This window comes from Carassius auratus, chromosome 28 (genome assembly GCF_003368295.1).
Source record: "Carassius auratus strain Wakin chromosome 28, ASM336829v1, whole genome shotgun sequence".
Taxonomy (NCBI): Eukaryota; Metazoa; Chordata; class Actinopteri; order Cypriniformes; family Cyprinidae; genus Carassius; species Carassius auratus.
Genome location: NC_039270.1, coordinates 18,955,168 through 18,974,384, shown reverse-complemented (window position 1 = coordinate 18,974,384; position 19,217 = coordinate 18,955,168). Strand labels below are relative to the sequence as shown.

The window sequence follows — 19,217 nt, the reverse complement described above, 5'->3', positions numbered from 1 at the left end:
TCTGGGTTTCCTGCGACAGCTCCCGCGTTCCCTGAGCGCTTCAACACCCCTAAAAGAGCAATTTTTCTCACAAAAGAGATACAGGCCGATATATCGCTCCTCGTGACGGTCACGATCGCTGTGTCATGTGTATGGGCTTCCAGCACGCTGAGACTGCGTTCGTGGATGGCTCATGTTCTCATTGCGGGGACATGACCATCTCGGCGTTGAGATCGAGACTCGATTACCTTAAAAGGTATAGAGTCCCCTCTGCCACACCTCGTTCTAGCTCTTCTTCTCATAAGAAGTCTACTTTGGCTGCTGGCGAGGGTGATCTGAGGGTTACTGTGTGGGCTTCCCCGACGAGCGAACCTCCTCAGGCCACACCCCCCTCACATACGCCGCAGCCGGTTGAGTTCCCGGATGAGCTTGCTGGACCCTCTCAGTCTCCTGACATCTCATTCGGGGCTCGCGTAGAGGACAGTATGTCGATCGCCGCATCACAAGGCGGGCTTGAGTCCTCGGGAGATGAGGGTTCGGCTGCGTTGCCTCCCTCAGGAGTGCCAGCGTTGTCCGAGTCCGATCCCGTGCTGACGGCCGTGCTTTCCCGGGCAGCGGAGAGCATCGGGCTTGAGTGGTGTAGCCACACTGGGTTGTACATAATAATTAACTCAAATGATATATAGGGAATTTGAATAATTAATCAGGAATATGATTAATATATATCTCATATGACAGTTACACTAAATTTTATTGAAGATGAAAAATAGCTCAATTTCATATATATAAATAACTCATTACAGGGCACTGTAATTCACTCATTAATATGTCAATATTCCATTCTTCATATCAATTATAGTGATATCTCTTACTGTAAATTACTGCAAATCAAACAGTGGTTTGTCCAGCAAACGGCCGTAAGATTAACTTATCAATTTTCAATAAAGTTATCACTTCTTATAATTCAAGGAAAAATATTCTCTGGCCATGAAAACATTATCCTATCATTATGATAAATTTAGTTTCTAAAAGTAAAGCTTGTAGCTAAGATCAGACACTTTCTATGACTCGTAATGTGAGCGGTTCGGAGGCAGTCATGAATATATGGGTTTTTAATAATTGAACTAATAATACATCAAACTACAAATCACACAGAGTAAATACCATACGACATTACAGACAGTAAACTTTGTACAAGACATAACGGAATCCAAATGAGGGAGAGAGTGAGAGAGAGAGAGAATGAATGAGAGAGGAGGGAGGTGAGAGAGAGAGAGCGTGGACTGCGAATGAGCTCAGTTATGCAAACTCACAAGTACAGTAACCCTTGGACGCCAACAACAACTCAAATCATAGACAAAGTTTAAGCAGCATTTAAGCAAATCGCCATACAAAACGATACTTGCATGGCCCAGCGTGTGTGAGCGTGGTCTTTTGAAAATAGCGTGCGTGTGCTGGAGCCTGGCGTGAGCGTGTTCTCTTTGTTCGTGGTTCAGGTCTTCCGGGGGTTGCTGCGGAATCGCACGGTATTTGAAAGTTTTAACAAGGCAGTGTTTCAGGATTCGTCTTCCTCGTGTGGAGAATGAACTCGCCTAAATCTCGCCTGCTGTCTCTAAATCTCGGACGAGATCCCATACGTAACCCTTCAGGGAACGAGGGTTACATACGTAACCAAGACGTTCCATAGCCTATTTAGGTGACGATGATAGGCTACTTGAATCGCGCAAAACAAAGCGCACTCTTTTTTTCATTAGCCCATTCATGACCCTGTTGTGATGTTGAGAAAGGTGCGAGATAAAAAGTAAAGCACTTTAATTTTAGCATGTGTGGTTTTTCATGGGCACAGATCGGGTAACAGGCCAAATATTAACGGTCTGGGCAGTTACGGATTTAATTTTGAAATTATCATGGGTGACGGGTCAGAACTGGTGCTGAACTTTGCGGGTGCGGGCAGGCCTACAAAAATGGACCCATGCAGAACTCTGCTTTCACTTCAAATGCACTAAATCCCATCCTCAACCTATTCAGAAGTATTAGTATTTCTATAGAACCTAGGGCTGTCAGTTTAAAACATTAATTCATTAGTTATGATAATAATAATAATAATGAAATTAAAATATTTTAACACAGTTAACTTTTATATTTTTAATTATTGATCAATATGTGAATCTGTTGACCAGACTACACATGACAAGAGTTGACACAGATTAAAAACTTTTCTAAACCATCCTCTGCTCTGCGATGTTTTGGTGGAGAAACCAAGTCTGACCACCAGATGTTGCTAATGCACATTGTGTTAAAAGCTTCATGTAGTGAACCATTTTTGTGAACCCAGTGTTCACGTGTATTAGAGTGGCTCTCACCATTTATACAATGGACTTGAGCGGCGTGGTGCGGCACAATGTGACAACATACAATAGAACCCATTATAATCACTGATGCTGTCACAAAGTTCAAAGGATTTGTAACAGCCGCATCATGTCCAGAGTAGACATCGAGCTGTCTCAAAAACAATCAGTATAAGTATAACAAATAGTATAACAAAAATCACACATCCTGTGATGTGACTATCGCAGATGTGCACATCACAATATTGAAGCAGATACTATTTACAGTTCAGCCTTACTTAGAGGCTTTCACATCTAAACTCTTCATTTAAAACTGTTCCCACAGGAGGAAAATAGCCAAGTCAGTATATCTGGTTTATGTATTTAATTCTGTTAGGAAAACATGAATTTGAAAATATTTATAATGACACTTGGCTTAGAAGACTGTTTGTATAAACAAGAAGAAACAAAAGTAGTGAAGCATCATACAGATGATGTTCATGAAATATGTGTCAAACCTATTTTATTGGCCGGACTTTCATGATAAGACAAGACCAGTCAGGGAATGGTCAAGAACAGATTGATGGTAAAGTTTTATTTATCATGAAAACAATCTGATGGAAACACCATCATACAAGCAAGTGTTTCCCCTCTTTTCAGATTAACAGCCTGTAAGCTCGCTGATCAACACTGTGAAATTGTGGCTTATACTCTACAATCATCAAACTCCCCGCTGAGAGAGCTGGACCTGAGTAGAAACCACCTGCAGGATTCAGCAGTAAAACTCCTCTCCGATGGACTGAAGAGTCCAAACTGTCAACTCAAAATACTGAGGTTTGGTTTTCACTTTAATTTGTCCAATATGTTGACGTTAGAGTACAGTTCAATGTCTAGAATGTTTATGAAGAAAAAATAAATATAACACTTTTACAAGCATACAAGACATTTTTTCCCACTTTACCGGTATCACCTAAAGTTAAGGTTTAGACAAAATGCTCCAGACAAACATATAATTCACAATCCTGGAGGTCATTAAAAATAAACCATCCATTGTTGCAGTGCACATAATTTTATTGTGAAATTCTTTTATCAAGGAAGTCCTGCAGGAAACACCAGCACATCAGCATGCGTTCTAAACAAGGTTGTTCCTTTTTTCAGATTAACTGCCTGTAATCTCATTGATCGGCACTGTGAAATTGTGGCTTCAGCTCTACAGTCATCAAACTCCCCACTGAGAGAGCTGGACCTGAGTAACAATCACCTGCAGGATTCAGGAGTGAAACTACTCTCTGCTGGACTGAGGACTCCAATCTGTCCTCTCAGCGTGCTGAGGTTTGGCTTTCACAACTGTTACAATGTGCCATTAAAGGGGTCATATGATTATTTTCCATATAATGTACATTATTGTTTCTGAAATGTTTCGATTTGAACAAAGCTCATCGTTCTGAAATCACATTGTGATTGGCCAGATGCCTCAAGCATGTGACAGTAATGTTATGACCCTTAACATACTATGCTGTCTCCCAGGCCAGCAGCACAAGATTCAGTCCAGCTGCTCTGCTTGTGCACATCCCATCATCGGTTCTCTTTTAGTAGTCTAGTCAATGTACTGTTAGGAGTAACTGAATAACTTGGGATATTGGTTTATTTCGCATCAGAGGGAGTGTAAGGCACAGTTAAAACCAAATAACTTGAGTAATTTGTGGATTACTGAATACTGAGGTGCTAACCGTTTCCAATGGTTCAGATAGATTTGGTGAAATGGTTCCACTGGATCACTAAGAAGATCTAGTTGAATAGACAAAACCAATAAACCCCATTACAAACAAGGCATTTTTTGCACCCAGTGGGGACATAATTACTGATTATAATGACTTATACTGTCTTTTTACACATTTGTGTAACGCGCTGTGTAAATATAAAACCATGTCTGTGAACAAAATACATTGCGTCAAAGCAACTGAACAACATTCATTAGGAAAACAGTGTCAATAATGCAAAATGATAGTTAAAGGCAGTTCATCATTGAATTCATTTATGTCATCTCTGTTCCGTTAAATAGTGTGTGTGCATTTATTTGCAATCAAGTCAACGATATCGCTGTAGATGAAGTGTCTCCAACTAAGCAAGCCGGAGGCGACAGCGGCAAGGAACCGAAACTCCATCAGTGACAGAATGGAGAAAAAAACATTGGGAGAAACCAGGCTCAGTTTGGGGGCCAGTTCTCCTCTGACCAGATGAAACCAGTAGTTCAATTCCAGGCTGCAGCAAAGTCAGATTGTGCAGAAGAATCATCCGTTTCCTGTGGTCTTGTCCTGGTGCTCCTCTGAGACAAGGTCTTTACAGGGGATCTGTATCTGGGGCTCTAGTTGTCCTGGTCTCCGCTGTCTTTCAGGGATGTAGAGGTCCTTTCTAGGTGCTGATCCACCATCTGGTCTGGATACGTACTGGATCCGGGTGACTGCAGTGTCCCTCTGATCTGGACACAGACTGGATCTGGTGGCCACGGTGACCTAGGAACAAGAGAGAAACAGACAAATATTAGCGTAGATGCCATTCTTTGAATTATGTAGCGAGTACATAGGGTGTTATGGGAAGTGTCTCCGGTTCCGGTTTACCTAATTAATGCAGCCTAAAAATCCTTTAACGGATTTGGATATTAAAAGCATATTAGTATGTGTATGCCAGGTTAAAGAGATGGGTCTTTAATCTAGATTTAAACTGCAAGAGTGTGTCTGCTTCCCGAACAATGTTAGGTAGGTTATTCCAGAGTTTAGGCGCCAAATAGGAAAAGGATCTGCCGCCCGCAGTTGATTTTTGATATTCTAGGAATTATCAAATTGCCTGAGTTTTGAGAATGTAGCGGACGTAGAGGATTATAATGTAAAAGGAGCTGGACCCACTTTATATTAATTGGCCTTAACAACTATGTACTTACATTTTAATTAATAATTTAGTACAATGTACTTATTGTGTACATGTTTTTACATTGTACTTAAATTAAAAAAAAAACGACATGTAATTACATCTGTATTTAATTTCTGTAATTACATTTATAATTACACTGTTGACCCATACTTTACACCTTAACCCACCCTTAAACTTACCCATACCTCCAACCCTCTCCCTAACCTTACCCCTATGCCACCTCAATAGCAGCAAAAGTGTTTTACTATACAATATGAACACAATAAGTACATTGTACTTATTTTTTATGTAAGTACATAGTAGTTAAGGCCACCTAATATAAAGTGGGACCAAGGAGCTTATTCAAATACTGAGGTGCTAAACCATTCAGGGCTTTATAAATAATAAGCAATATTTTAAAATCTATACGATGCTTGATAGGGAGCCAGTGCAGTGTTGACAGGACCGGGCTGATATGGTCATACTTCCTGGTTCTAGTAAGAACTCTTGCTGCTGCATTTTGGACTAGCTGTAGTTTGTTTACTAAGCGTGCAGAACAACCACCCAATAAAGCATTACAATAAATCTAACCTTGAGGTCATAAATGCATGTATTAACATTTCTGCATTTGACATTTAGAGCATAGGCCGTAATTTAGATATATTTTTGAGATGGAAAAATGCAGTTTTACAAACGCTAGAAACATGGCTTTCTAAGGAAAGATTTCGATCAAATAGCACACCTAGGTTCTAAGAATTGACAGAGCAACCTTCAAGTCTTAGACAGTGTTCTAGGTTATTGCAAGTGGAGTTTTTAGGTCCTATAATTAACACCTCTGTTTTTTCAGAATTTAGCAGTAAGAAATTACTCGTCATCCAGTTTTTTATATTGACTATGCATTCCATTAGTTTTTCAAATTGGTGTGTTTCACCAGGCCGCGAAGAAATATAGAGCTGAGTATCATCAGCATAACAGTGAAAGCTAACACCATGTTTCCTGATGATATCTCCCAAGGGTAACATATAAAGCTTGAAGAGTAGCGGCCCTAGTACTGACCCTTGAGGTACTCCATACTGCACTTGTGATCGATAGGATACATCTTCATTCACTGCTACGAACTGATGGCGATCATATAAGTACGATTTAAACCATGCTAATGCACTTCCACTGATGCCAACAAAGTGTTCAAGTCTATGCAAATGAATGTTGTGGTCAATTGTATCAAACGCAGCACTAAGTTCCAATAAAACTAATAGAGAGATACACCCACGATCAGATGATAAGAGCAGATCATTTGTAACTCTAAGGACAGCAGTCTCAGTGCTATGATACGGTCTAAATCCTGACTGGAAATCCTCACATATACCATTTATCTCTAAGAAGGAATATAATTGTGAGGATACCACCTTTTCTAGTATCTTGGACAAAAAAGGGAGATTCGAGATTGGTCTATAATTAACTAGTTCTTTGGGGTCAAGTTGTGGTTTTTTGATGAGAGGCTTAATAACAGCCAGTGTGAAGGTTTTGGGGACATATCCTAATGACAATGAGGAATTAATAATAGTCAGAAGAGGATCTATGACTTCTGGAAGCACCTATTTTAGGAGCTTAGATGGTATAGGGTCTAACATACATGTTGTTGGTTTAGATGATTTAACAAGTTTATACAATTCTTCCTCTCCTATGGTAGAGAATGAGTGGAACTGTTCCTCAGGGGGTCTATAGTGCACTGTCTGATGTGATACTGTAGCTGATGGCTGAATGGTTGCAATTTTATCTCTAATAGAATTTGAGAAACAACAAACAACAAGCCTACTCTACTTCTCAAAACCTGTGAAATGCTCGTTTTCACTCAATATCCTGTTAATCTTGAGTACATATAGAGTAGTACTGCATCCTTCATAAATCCAAAAAGTCTTTAGTTTTATTATATTCATAAGAGAAAGATAGTCTGTACCGATTTTTCCCGGAAAAACACGACCGGCTGGAGGCGTGGCGTGTGGGCAGAGCTAAAGAATCACGAGCGCGAATAGGCTTTTGTGTTGAGAGCATGTGGAAGCTGTGACATTACCCTGAGGGAAAACCCATCATCCAAAACAAACCATGGCTTACAGTCAGATTCAGCCGTTTATTTATGATCCAAAATCAGATTAAGAGGCTGAAACTGAACGAAAGCAGCAGCAGCAACGACTCGCTCCGAGCGGGGCTCGAACCCGGGTCTCTGGCATGGGAGGGGACGCACTAACAAGGAGGCAGAGATATTTGAAGCAGTTTTACTCACCGCCTGCGGTTCCAACACACGATCGTGACCCTTTTTCCTTGGGATTGCATCATCCTTAAGAAATAAACGATACGCAAATCCGTCATCAAACTGGGCCTTGTTTGTAAAACAAGCATCTTCGAAATGCAGGGAACAAACACTTGCACAACTCCGTTGATGCTCTGTAGAAAAAAACTCCATCCACTGGTCCCTTAATGCTGTTTTTTTGGTAATCTGTGCAGGGTTGTCTTGCCCTGGCAACCAAAAATACACTCCTTTTGTGATATTTCGCGACGCTCTCGCTCTGATCAGTGAATGCCTGTTGTGCTCTCAGTGCTCTGCTATACGGGAGCGCGCGCTCTTCCGGCAGAAGTGCTCTTAGGACCCATATAAGGAAATTCCGCCCCATCTAACGTCACACAGAGCCATACTCGAAAAAAACTTTACGAAACTTGTGACAAACCGGAAGGAGTATTTTTGGAACAGAAATACTCCTTCAAACGTACAACTTAATTTTTGAAACTTTGTCCATGTTTAGCATGGGAATCCAGTGTAAAAAAAACTCAGTATGCATGAAATAACATTTCACCCCCCCCCCCCCCTTAAAGACCAAGAGTTCGATAGTTATCTTAAAAGAGAGTGGACATCCTTCCTAGAAATAAACGACTCACCAAAGTTATCAGCTTCATTACTTTGGGAAACAAGCAAAGCAGTATTACGAGGTAAAATCATTTCATTCTCTGTCCATAAAAAGAAAATAGAAAAACAAGAAGAAATCAGACTAGAAAATAAAATAAAAGAACTTGAAATATTACATGCAAATAACCAAACAGAAGTATATAATGAATTAAGAAAACAAAAATTCCTACTAAACTAAATCATAAATAAAAAAAACTCAATTTCTAATTCATAGACTTAGTCAAGAAACCTACCATCATAGCAACAAATCTAGTAAATATTTGGCCAATCAGATCAAAACAAAACTGAGAAAAAGTAACAATTGCAACTATTAAGGACTCAGCAGGGAAGCCTACCAACTCTCCATAAGAAATAAATACAATATTTTGAAACTTCTATGCCAAACTTTACTCATCGGATAATAACACAAGACAAGATGATATTGATTTATTTTTCAATAATATTCAACTCCCAAAACACCGAACAAATCAGCGCACTGGATAATCCAATCATAGAAAAAGAACTCCATATCGCACTGAGTCAAATGCCTAACAATAAAGCACCAGGACCTGATGGCTTCACTGCTGAGTTCTATAAACATTTCTGGTCCATTTTATCTCCATTATTTATCAGAGCAATAACGGAAATAAAAGAAAATTCAAGACTACCAGTGAACATGAACACAGGCACTATTTCTCTTATTCTTAAACCTAATAAAGACCCAACCCTTCCATCAAACTACCATCCTATATCTCTCATCAATGTAGACATTAAAATAATCAGTAAAGTTCTTGCAAATAGAATTGAAAAAATTATCCCGCTCATAATCCACCCGGATCAGACTGGTTTTATTAAAGGTAGGCAGGCATCCAACAACACACGCAGATTATACGATTTAATCCATTATTCATCACTACAACAGGAAAATACCATTATAGTTACTTTAGATGCAAAAAAAGCTTTTGACAGAGTCAATTGGAACTTTTTATTCACCACATTACAAAAATTTGGCTTTGGTGAGTCGTTTATTAATTGGATTAAAATTCTATACACATCACCTTCTGCCATAGTCACAACCAATGGACTAACATCACAAAGCTTCACACTGCACAGGGGGACTAGGCAAGGATGCCCACCCTCTCCTTCTTTATTCACCATCTTCATTGAACCCTTAGCAGCAGCCCATCCGTCAGAACCCACTCATCAGAGGAATCCACACACCCCAAACACAACACAAGATTAGTTTATAAGCTGATGACATTTTACTCTTTTTGCTAAATCCTCAATCATCTCTGCAAGAAATAACTAAAACCATTTATCTATATTCTACAATATCAGATTATGCAATAAATTGGAATAAATCTTCAATTCTTCCGCTACATCAAACTAAATGGGACGTTGTAGCCCAGGTATCACCCATTCCTCTATGCACAGGCCACATCACTTATTTAGGTGTTAAGGTTTCCTCCAGGCTGTCAGAGCTGACTGGACTCAACTTCACTCCTCTACTGAAAACATTAGAAGACGACCTTCACCGCTGGCACAACTTACCACTCTCCATCCAGGGCAGAATAGCTATAATCAAAATGACAGTACTTCCAAAAATAAACTATTTTTTCTCAATGATCCCAACCCAACCTTCTCTCAGTTGGTTCAAATCTTTAGACTCCATCAATACCCAATTCTACTGGAAAAATAAACCACCCCGGATAAAATTAAGCACTTTACAAAAACCCAAATCCTTTGGAGGACTAGAAGCACCGCATTTTTACCATTACTCACTAGCAAACCAACTTCAATACATATATAAATGGACTCACCCCACTCAGTCAGACATGGCTACATGGCTAGACATAGAACAATCACTCTGCGAAAATTTGCACATATCAGACATCCCATTTCTTAGTCAGTCCATTAAACACCACCCATGTTTCAAATCATTGACAATAGCCTCTGCTCTGACAGCCTGGTGGAAATATCATCACATCACCAACTCCAATCAGGCCCCATCTGAACTCACCCCACTCTGGAATAACCCTGATTTCACAAGCAACAAAAAAACACTACATTTTCATAAATGGGCACAAAAGGGCATCTCACATTTAAAGCACATTTTTCAGTCTAACAACCTTGTTTCATTTTCTTACTTAGTCCAGGAGTACGGTATCGGGAGCAATCAATTCTTGAATTATCTGCAACTCAATTCAGCTGTATTATCCAAAATCAACAACAGAACTATCAACACTCACCTTCCTACCGCATTGGCAGATTTAATTAATATATCCTCCCCGAAAAAATGACTTTCCAAAATATACAAAATTATAGCTAATTCAAATAAAACCATAACTTTACCAACAATCAAATGGAAAGAAGACCTTTCGATTGCTTCTGACACTCACAAATCTTTTGACCGTTCAATCATTTCTATTAGCTTTTCATGAAATATTGTTTGTTTTGATGCCTTTTGCAAGACATTGCATTTTTTCATACTTTTCATCTTTAGAAAGATCTTTCTTCCTCACCATATTTCATGAGAACTGTAACTTTCTTAATAATGTGAAACAAACTATTTAAGTAGGGTTTCCATTTACCTAAGAAGACCTGGCAAACTATTGAACAAATCTGTCTGAGACTGATACCAGTTATCTAAAAATATGTGAAAAACCACACAGACAAAAACCTGACTCTTTATTGTACCAAAATGCTATTGATATATCGCTTGCATAATAATTTGGGATGCAGTTTAATATGCAGATGCCCTGCAGTCGCAGTGGAACCAGAGTAGCATCCACACACTTCGTAGACATGCCAGGGTGAGAGTGCAAGACCGAACGGAAGTACTCGATATTGGTATGCTTCGCCTTGATAGCAAACCTCAGAAACTTCCTGTGTTGGGGAAGGATGGAGACATGGAAGTATGCGTCTTTGAGATCTATCATGACAAACCAGTCCTCGAACCTGATTCGAGATACAACATGCTTGATTATGAGCATCTTGAACTTTAGCCGCGTGACTGAGCAGTTTAACTGATTCAGACCTATGATCAGCCACAACCCTCAATCCTTCTTTGGAACTATAAAATACCAGCAGTAAAATCCGGATTCCCTCTCCTGAGGAGGTAAAACCTCGATGGCCTCCTTTCTCAATAGGGTATTCCCTTCCGAGTGTTTGAAATAAATCCTTCTGTGAGATGATGTGGCTTACAGAATATGGCATGCATTATATTTCATAGTATTGTAAGCAGTGATAAAGGCTGTGTTGATTAGCATTGCATTATTACTTTATTATAATGACAATTATTATACTATAATGAAAATTTTCACGAAGATGAACTCGGATACACCATATATTGTCATATTTGTTTGTTTATTAGTCACATTGAATCAATAAAAGCAGTTAAATCTTCTGTTCATTCAGCTGGGTTTTCCAGTTTCTTCTGCGGTATGTATTAGGAGTTTTAGCACGATAGTGAACTCTGGCCTTCAAATTGAGATTTACTACAGGTCACAGATTACAGCTTCACTGAAAGATACAAATGACAATCGCAGCTTCTACCTAATTGTGATTTATCACCTTTGGATCTAATTTTGCTTAATCGTACAGCCCTAATGATATGAACACACAGATATCATCTCCAGCTGCTCTGAGAGTCATTTCACTAGTATTTTACCATTTAATTTGAGCCCCTGCAAGTGAAGAAACTGTCAGAAATATATTACAATTTAGCAGTCAAAAGACTCAATGTAACAACAATGCTACTACTACTAATACATTAGGGGTTACCCCAAATAGTCAACGAATTGATGCTTTGATTTGAGGAGCCTGATTCACCAACCAATCTTACAGTTGAATATTCGCTGGGTGTTATTGATTATGCCATTTTGACTATATGAAGAGCTTAAATGTCTTATTTCACGTAGATCTACCGGTTTTCTCCCAATGGGCTAATATACAGCTTATTTTGATAAAGATGTAAGAATCTGAAAAGAAAGAAGCTTCAAATTAATATTTTAACCCTCTGGAGTCGATTAACACTTATACACATTATGAGGCATTTTCTCCTGACAACCCCGAAAATAACTTAAATTACACTTTCAGTTTTGATCGTACAGATAAGAGCAATGCATCAATCGAATCTGTAAAGGGTCTACCTTTTTGTATACAGACATAATAACAACAAAGCTGCAGCTGCAGCCTTTGTCTGAGTTGTCCTTCATTTACAAATACGTCATTAAAATGAACTGTAACTCAGTGAATACTCAACGAAAAGACATGAGAGATATATCTATAGAAAGCCTGACTGCTAATAACAAATATTCTGTTATGAAGTAATCCATATGAAAACAACACGATGTCCGTTTTTCACGTTTCCCTTCATTATCTTCTAATGATTGTGTTTTTGAGAAAAAAAAATGTTATGCATGGATAGTGAAAAACTAAAAATGTAAAATCACTTAAATAAGGCCATGAAACACATAAGGAACATTAGTTCCTGGGACTTCATCGTTTACTCACTCACAGAAAACAATATATTGATTTACATTTTCTGAGGCACTTTTTTGCTTGAAAAAGTAATATGCGAGTAGGCATCAACTATCATGAATATCATTGTGATTTACACCTGAGAAGACCTGCATAATGAGCTGCATAATGAGCCTTTCAGTCAGCTGTGTGACTGAGAGGGAAGAATGTAAGGACAAAATGAATGTATATAATTTTATGTTTGTAGTTTATTTAGAATATATTTAATTATCCCACAACAAAATTTAATATTCACTTGCGAGTGCAGTTAAACAGTTTATTAGGAACAATCAAAGCTGACTTTCAAAGCTGATTTTTTTTGCATCATTACTCAGTCACACAATCCTTCAGAAATCTGATTGTCTACACAAAAAACATTTATTGTTATTATTAATATTATTATTATTATTAATGTTGAAAAGAGCTAAGAATATTTTTTTCATTTTTTTGGGGGGGAGGGGTTAAATTGAAAGGACAGCATTGTTTGTTTAGTGTTTGTCATTTGTTACAGTTACATTTATTTGTTACATTTATATTATTTACATCAAGCTTCCGATTGGTAGTGTATATTGTTATTGAAACTTCATAATGTTTCACTTGATTATACATTTAGTCAGGAATTATAGTTTGGAAAAATTCTAACTAGTAAAATGTTTACATATTATGTGAAAACTAGTACAAGTATATATACGGGAGTGTGGTCGCATTAGAAGATAATGAAGAGAGATGTGAAAAACGGATATTGTTCTTTTAAGGTTTTCAGCTGAAAATCCCTCATAACGCGTTTAAGCATTAATCGACTTCAAAGGGTTAAATGATGAATGTCACTGATTTTACCTATATATCACCAGTTGAAAAGTATTGATTGTTATTTTACCATATATCTCTTTAAAAAATGAACACTTACTGTTTTTGTAGATTATCTGGCTGTATGGTGACAGCAGATGGTTGTGCTGCTCTGTCATCAGCTCTGAGGTCAAACCCCTCACACCTAAAAGAGCTGGATCTGAGCCACAATCACCCAGGAGAATCAGGAGTGAAGCTAATCAACCATTTGGAAAAACTCAAGTAAGTTGATCTGAATGTATGGTAAAAAAAAATAATCCTTTCTGATATTTATATTTTTTAATTGAAGCACCTTTGTGATCTGTTGTGAGATCATGCAATCTAATGTGATACCTGCAACCCTTTTAACTAAAGTCAATTTTTTTCAGTCTGACAGGTTGTTATCTCTCTGATCAGCACTGTGAAATTGTGGCTTCAGCTCTACAGTCATCAAACTCCCCATTGAGAGAGCTGGACCTGAGTAACAATGACCTGCAGGATTCAGGAATAAAGCTGCTGATTGGACTAAAGAGTGCAAACTGTCAACTCTGCATACTGAGGTTTGCTTTCACATTGATTCATTAATATTTTAATAATAATGTGTCACGTATTAGGAACACCTGTGCACCTACATATTCATGCCATTGTGTACTCATCCAGGCATGTGGCAGAAGTACAGTGCATAAAATATTGCTGGTGTTGGTCAGTTAATGTTTAAATAGTATAATGTTTGAATTGGAAAATCACCTCTGATTTTGACATTGGCATGATTGTTGGTGTCAGGCAGGCTTGTTTAAGTATTTATTTAAACTACTGATTTACTGAGACTTTTTCACACAACAGTCTTTTACTAAAAAATCACTTTTACTAAGAAATTATAACTATCCAGTGAGTGGGAGATCTGTGGATTCATTTGCTTTGTTGATTGGATAGGCCAATGGAGAATAGTCAGACTGGTTTGAGCTGACAGAAAGGCTACAGTAACTCAGATAACCACACAGCAATTGTGGAGAGCAGAACACCATTTCAGAATACTTCATATTTAGTTAATCGAAGTTAATGGTCTATAACCATTGGGCTTTGAGTGGGCTGCAGCTTTGTCAGTTTATGTTTTTTTGATTCGTATGTTATATGCCAGTCAGAATTCAGAAATTATTATCTGCATTTCCACTGCACAAGCAAGATCCTAATGGGCAGCCGGGGCTACAGCATACAACTGCAACCTTCACGGCCACAATCAAACAGCAAAAAATGGTATTTATGATTATTTCACATAGAAGAAAACACGTATTGAATCATGTCTGCACCAATTGGTTTGTTATCAAATTGCCACTTCAAACAGCTCTATTAAGCATTTAGCCCCACATTTTGAAAGATAATGATACATCCTCTGATTCTATATTACTATATCAATGTTACACTAAATTATGTGATCATCTAAATAGTTTTGAGAGCCCTCTCTCATCTTACTGCCATTACACATAGTGGGGAAGAAATGTCATCAAAATGATTTAAAAAAAAAATAAAAAGAATAATGAGTATCTGTTTTTATAACATAGCTATGGCTATGATGTAGGACTTAGCCTATCAAACAAAAAAACTATCTTTTTTTTCTCTCACGAATATCTGCCTGATCTCAAATGTACAATAAACATCAACTTACAGAGTAACTTTCAGACACAAAATTCTGTTTAACTCCATCAGAAAGTAAATAGAACAAACAACAGAACTCTGAAAAACTATCTTTTGTTCCAAAGGGTTACTCTGTCATGAAACACACACAAAAAAACAGGGAGATCCAGTAGCAGTGTTTTAACAGGGGAATCCAAAAATCATAAATCCAGTCAGGCAAAAGGTCAAAATCAGAAAAGCAGTCCAAAACAAGGAACACAACAGACACCAGGGAACACAAAAAAGCAGGGTGACATAAGCCAAGGACTCCATGAAAATGATAGAAACAACAGGGTATATATGGACAGGTGAAAACGATGAAAATAGAACAGCTGAGTGCAGACAAAGGCTTGTGGGAAATGTAGTACCTGCAGTGGGATGACTATATGGGGAAGTAAGACCACTAGTGGACACCCAGGGATACACAGACCAGACACTGTGACATACACAGACCAGCAAATTATTAAATCAGGCTACAAGTACAGTAGTTTGCAAAGTTGAATTAATCAGCTTTTTAAATTAATTGGTTGATTAAACTCACTCATTAAGACACTTGCTGCCACCTACCGGCGGTTGTAGTTTCATATTTTAAAAAGTTGTTTATTTAATTTTTGCAATTAGTTTTATATTTCTTCATAAAATTTTTATATTTAAACTTAACATTTATACAAAATCCATCTATGGATATATAGTTATTTTATTTGGTAGTTAATAGCCAGCATGACTTCCCTGTTCTTCACTGGCACTGCCCAGATTGGAATTCAGTAGAACGCCTTTGGCATGTTGCAGAAGAGATACACAGCATGAACATACATCTGACAAATCTGAATAATGTTGTCATGTCACCATGGATCAGAATTTTATAGCAATGTGTTTGGATTATTTGTGTTTGTGGAATTAATGGCATGAGGAATTCATACTGTTTTGAGAGTACTTGGATGCCCTTCTTAATATTTTAATAGAGTGCTCCTAATAAAGTGTTTTACAATTAACACACTACATTTAATCAGTTCCTATGTAATGGGTTGTGTTTCATTACCTTGTTTAGATTGGTCAGCTGTAATCTCACTGGTCAGCACTGTGAATTTGTGGCTTCAGCTCTACAGTCATCAAACTCCCCACTGAGAGAGCTAGACCTGAGTCGCAATGATCTTCAGGATACAGGAATAAAGCTGCTGTGTGCTGGACTGAGGAGTCCAAACTGTCAACTCAACATACTGAGGTATTTAAGTGCTTTTTTAACTCACTGTGTAGAGCATTACTAAGTATATACAGTGCCCTCCACAAATATTGGCACACTTGGTAAACATGAGCAAAGGCAGCTGTGGAATAAAATATTAATAGTTTATCATTTTCATCTTTAATAAAAAAAAGTAAATAACTGTTTCTATCTATTTTACACAAATATATATGTTAAGATATATGTGCAATAAATAGTAAAGGATAAAAATGGATAGCTTTTTAATGTCAACGTAGTTATTCCTGTCGAGTCAGATCAATGTTGATTCAATTTATATCAATAACAGCTTTTAGGTTGCAAAAAAAGAAGAGAAAATAAAGAGATAACCCCAACAGGAAATAACACCAATATGAGCTTTACAGTGTTTAACTAAAAACTGGGTTATAATAAACTTTTCTTAAAAAAAAAAAAAAAAAAAAAAAAAAAGCTTAATCTGATAGCTTCAATTAATTTGCTTACTGGAGTAGAGGAGTTCACAGGTATTTCAGCAAATGTTCAGTAATGATCACACAGAAAGTTTACTGACCAACTGCATGAAGAACCAAACAGGTTAAATTATGTGTCTCACACTTTTTGAGTAAAACGCTGGCCTATGAGCATAACAAGATACACTTTCTGGTCTGGATATAGTTGGGTGGCAGTAACTGATGACCACTAAGATCTTTTGAACTCATTGGTGAGTTTTGCACAGAGAATCTCATGAAATCAGACAGCTTCATGATTTCATTAAAATAATTTAGATAGTTTTATAACTGACTGTTGCTCACAGACTTGCCACTTTGGTCACCAGTTGAAGAGCTCTGTTGACTATTGTATTGTAAATCTTTACATTATTTTAACAATTGGACTTTTGTTGTAGATTATCTGGCTGTATGGTGACAGCAGATGGTTGTGCTGCTCTGGCATCAGCTCTGAGTTCAAACCCCTCACACCTGAGAGAGCTGGATCTAAGCTACAATCACCCAGGAGATTCAGGAGTTAAACTCTCTGAAACACTCAAACATCTGGACAAACTCAAGTAAGTTGAGCAGTAACAATCATCCTCTCTTCTGTGATTGTGAGACAATCTTTAATTATTTAGGGATGCCTCCTAACACCGGTTTCACACTGCAAGCATGAGCAGCGTGTGAGCAGCGCATATATTTTTTCGGCGTCCATGTTAATCAATGAGTCAAGTCAAGTCACCAGACTCGTGGAGAAGAAAGAAACGTGTTTTTCTAAGGAAAGATTGCAATTAAATAGCAAACCTAGGTTCCTAACTGATGACGAAGAATTGACAGAGCAGCCATCAAGTCTTAGACTGTGTTCTAGGATATTACATGCAGTTTTTAGGTCCTATAATTAACTCCTATGTTTTTTCAAAATTTAGCAGTAAGAAATTACTCGTCATCCAGTTTTTTTTTGCATTCCGTTAGTTTTTCAGATTGGTATGTTTCGCCAGGCCATCAATAAATATAGAGATGAGTATCATCAGTATAACAGTGAACGTTAACACCGTATATCTCCCAAGGGTAACATGTAAAGCGTGAAGAATAAAGGCCCTGAGTGCATTCACACTGGCAGCAGAGCATGAGCGTTGAGCAGGAGCATAGCGTGAGCAGTGCTGCAGTGATGGTTTTGGCATCAGGTCTATTTTTGCTGCAACGTTCATGCTCAATTAAAGTGACAGCACACCTTTGATGAACTAAATAAATATGATTTCCCATAAAACGTGCTAAAAATGCACAGAACAACAATGCCTAGTGTGTTTTAACGGGAATAATAATAATAAAATATGTATAGAGGCTTTTAAATTGCATGAGCATTGTAACATAAAACATTTCATCAAACTCAGATCAACAGTTCATCTTGCTCAGGATCTTACGTTACAATGAAGTAGGCTATAAACATGATAAATTCATTATTCATTCATTATTGACAGCTTCTGTAAATATTATATTCTGTAAACATTGCACACATCTTCATTTACGACTGACGTGACATACTTAAGCCTTTATTTATTTTTAGTTCCACAGTTAGAGAAACGGAGCTATAGACACAATAAGTGCACATGAAGCATACTGACATGTTCAATATTCAGACTAATAAAAATATTATGAATGTTCAGCGTGTTCACTTTGGTTAGAAACACACCTTTTCTTTTTTTAATAAATTTCTATGAACAAATAATGACTTAAACATAATATTCTCACTTCTAAAATAGAATGGATATTATATTGCTCCAGGTCTTCAGTTACAAAAATGGACAACAAGGCACAATGACAAATAAGGACACAAGACGAACACCGACACAAAAAAAAATCTATAAATCATATTTACAGGTTCTAAGAAAAATATTAAGCTATAGATTGCGATTGGCTAGAAACGCTTAGCCTACTTTATTCAGTTCTACATAAACAAGAACTTAAAACATTTTGACATTTTTACTTAGCCTCACAATTAGTTATAATCCAACGATTCGTTCACATTTCTCCCAATCACTTACAAAAACAGAGCTTAATCACAAGTAATTTACATAAATTACACAAGCTATAACTTGTTTTATAGTGCATATCTGAGTTAGTGCCTGCGTAAAAGTATGTATTATAAAAAAAACTGTATAAACAGCAAGTTCTATATTTGAGTCTGACTGAAACAACAGGAACTGTTTTTGTTGTTTACCATTTAGTCAAGTCAAGTCACCTTTATTTATATAGCGCTTTAAACAAAATACATTGCGTCAAAGCAACTGAACAACATTCATTAGGAAAACAGTGTGTCAATAATGCAACATGACAGTTAAAGGCAGTTCATCATTGAATTCAGTGAT

The 19,217-nt window shown here is 37.4% G+C and overlaps 1 protein-coding gene across 1 annotated transcript in view; it reads left to right on the top strand.

The window, feature by feature from the left end:
• The window catches only part of LOC113047541 (NACHT, LRR and PYD domains-containing protein 12-like), a 68,487-nt gene that overhangs the window by 29,943 nt on the left and 19,327 nt on the right, over positions 1 to 19,217 (top strand). Inside the window, 6 exon segments of the mRNA XM_026208908.1 lie at positions 2,967 to 3,140; positions 3,465 to 3,638; positions 13,591 to 13,740; positions 13,887 to 14,057; positions 16,217 to 16,390; positions 17,268 to 17,426. Of these exon segments, the coding sequence (XP_026064693.1) occupies positions 2,967 to 3,140; positions 3,465 to 3,638; positions 13,591 to 13,740; positions 13,887 to 14,057; positions 16,217 to 16,390; positions 17,268 to 17,426 (1,002 nt within the window).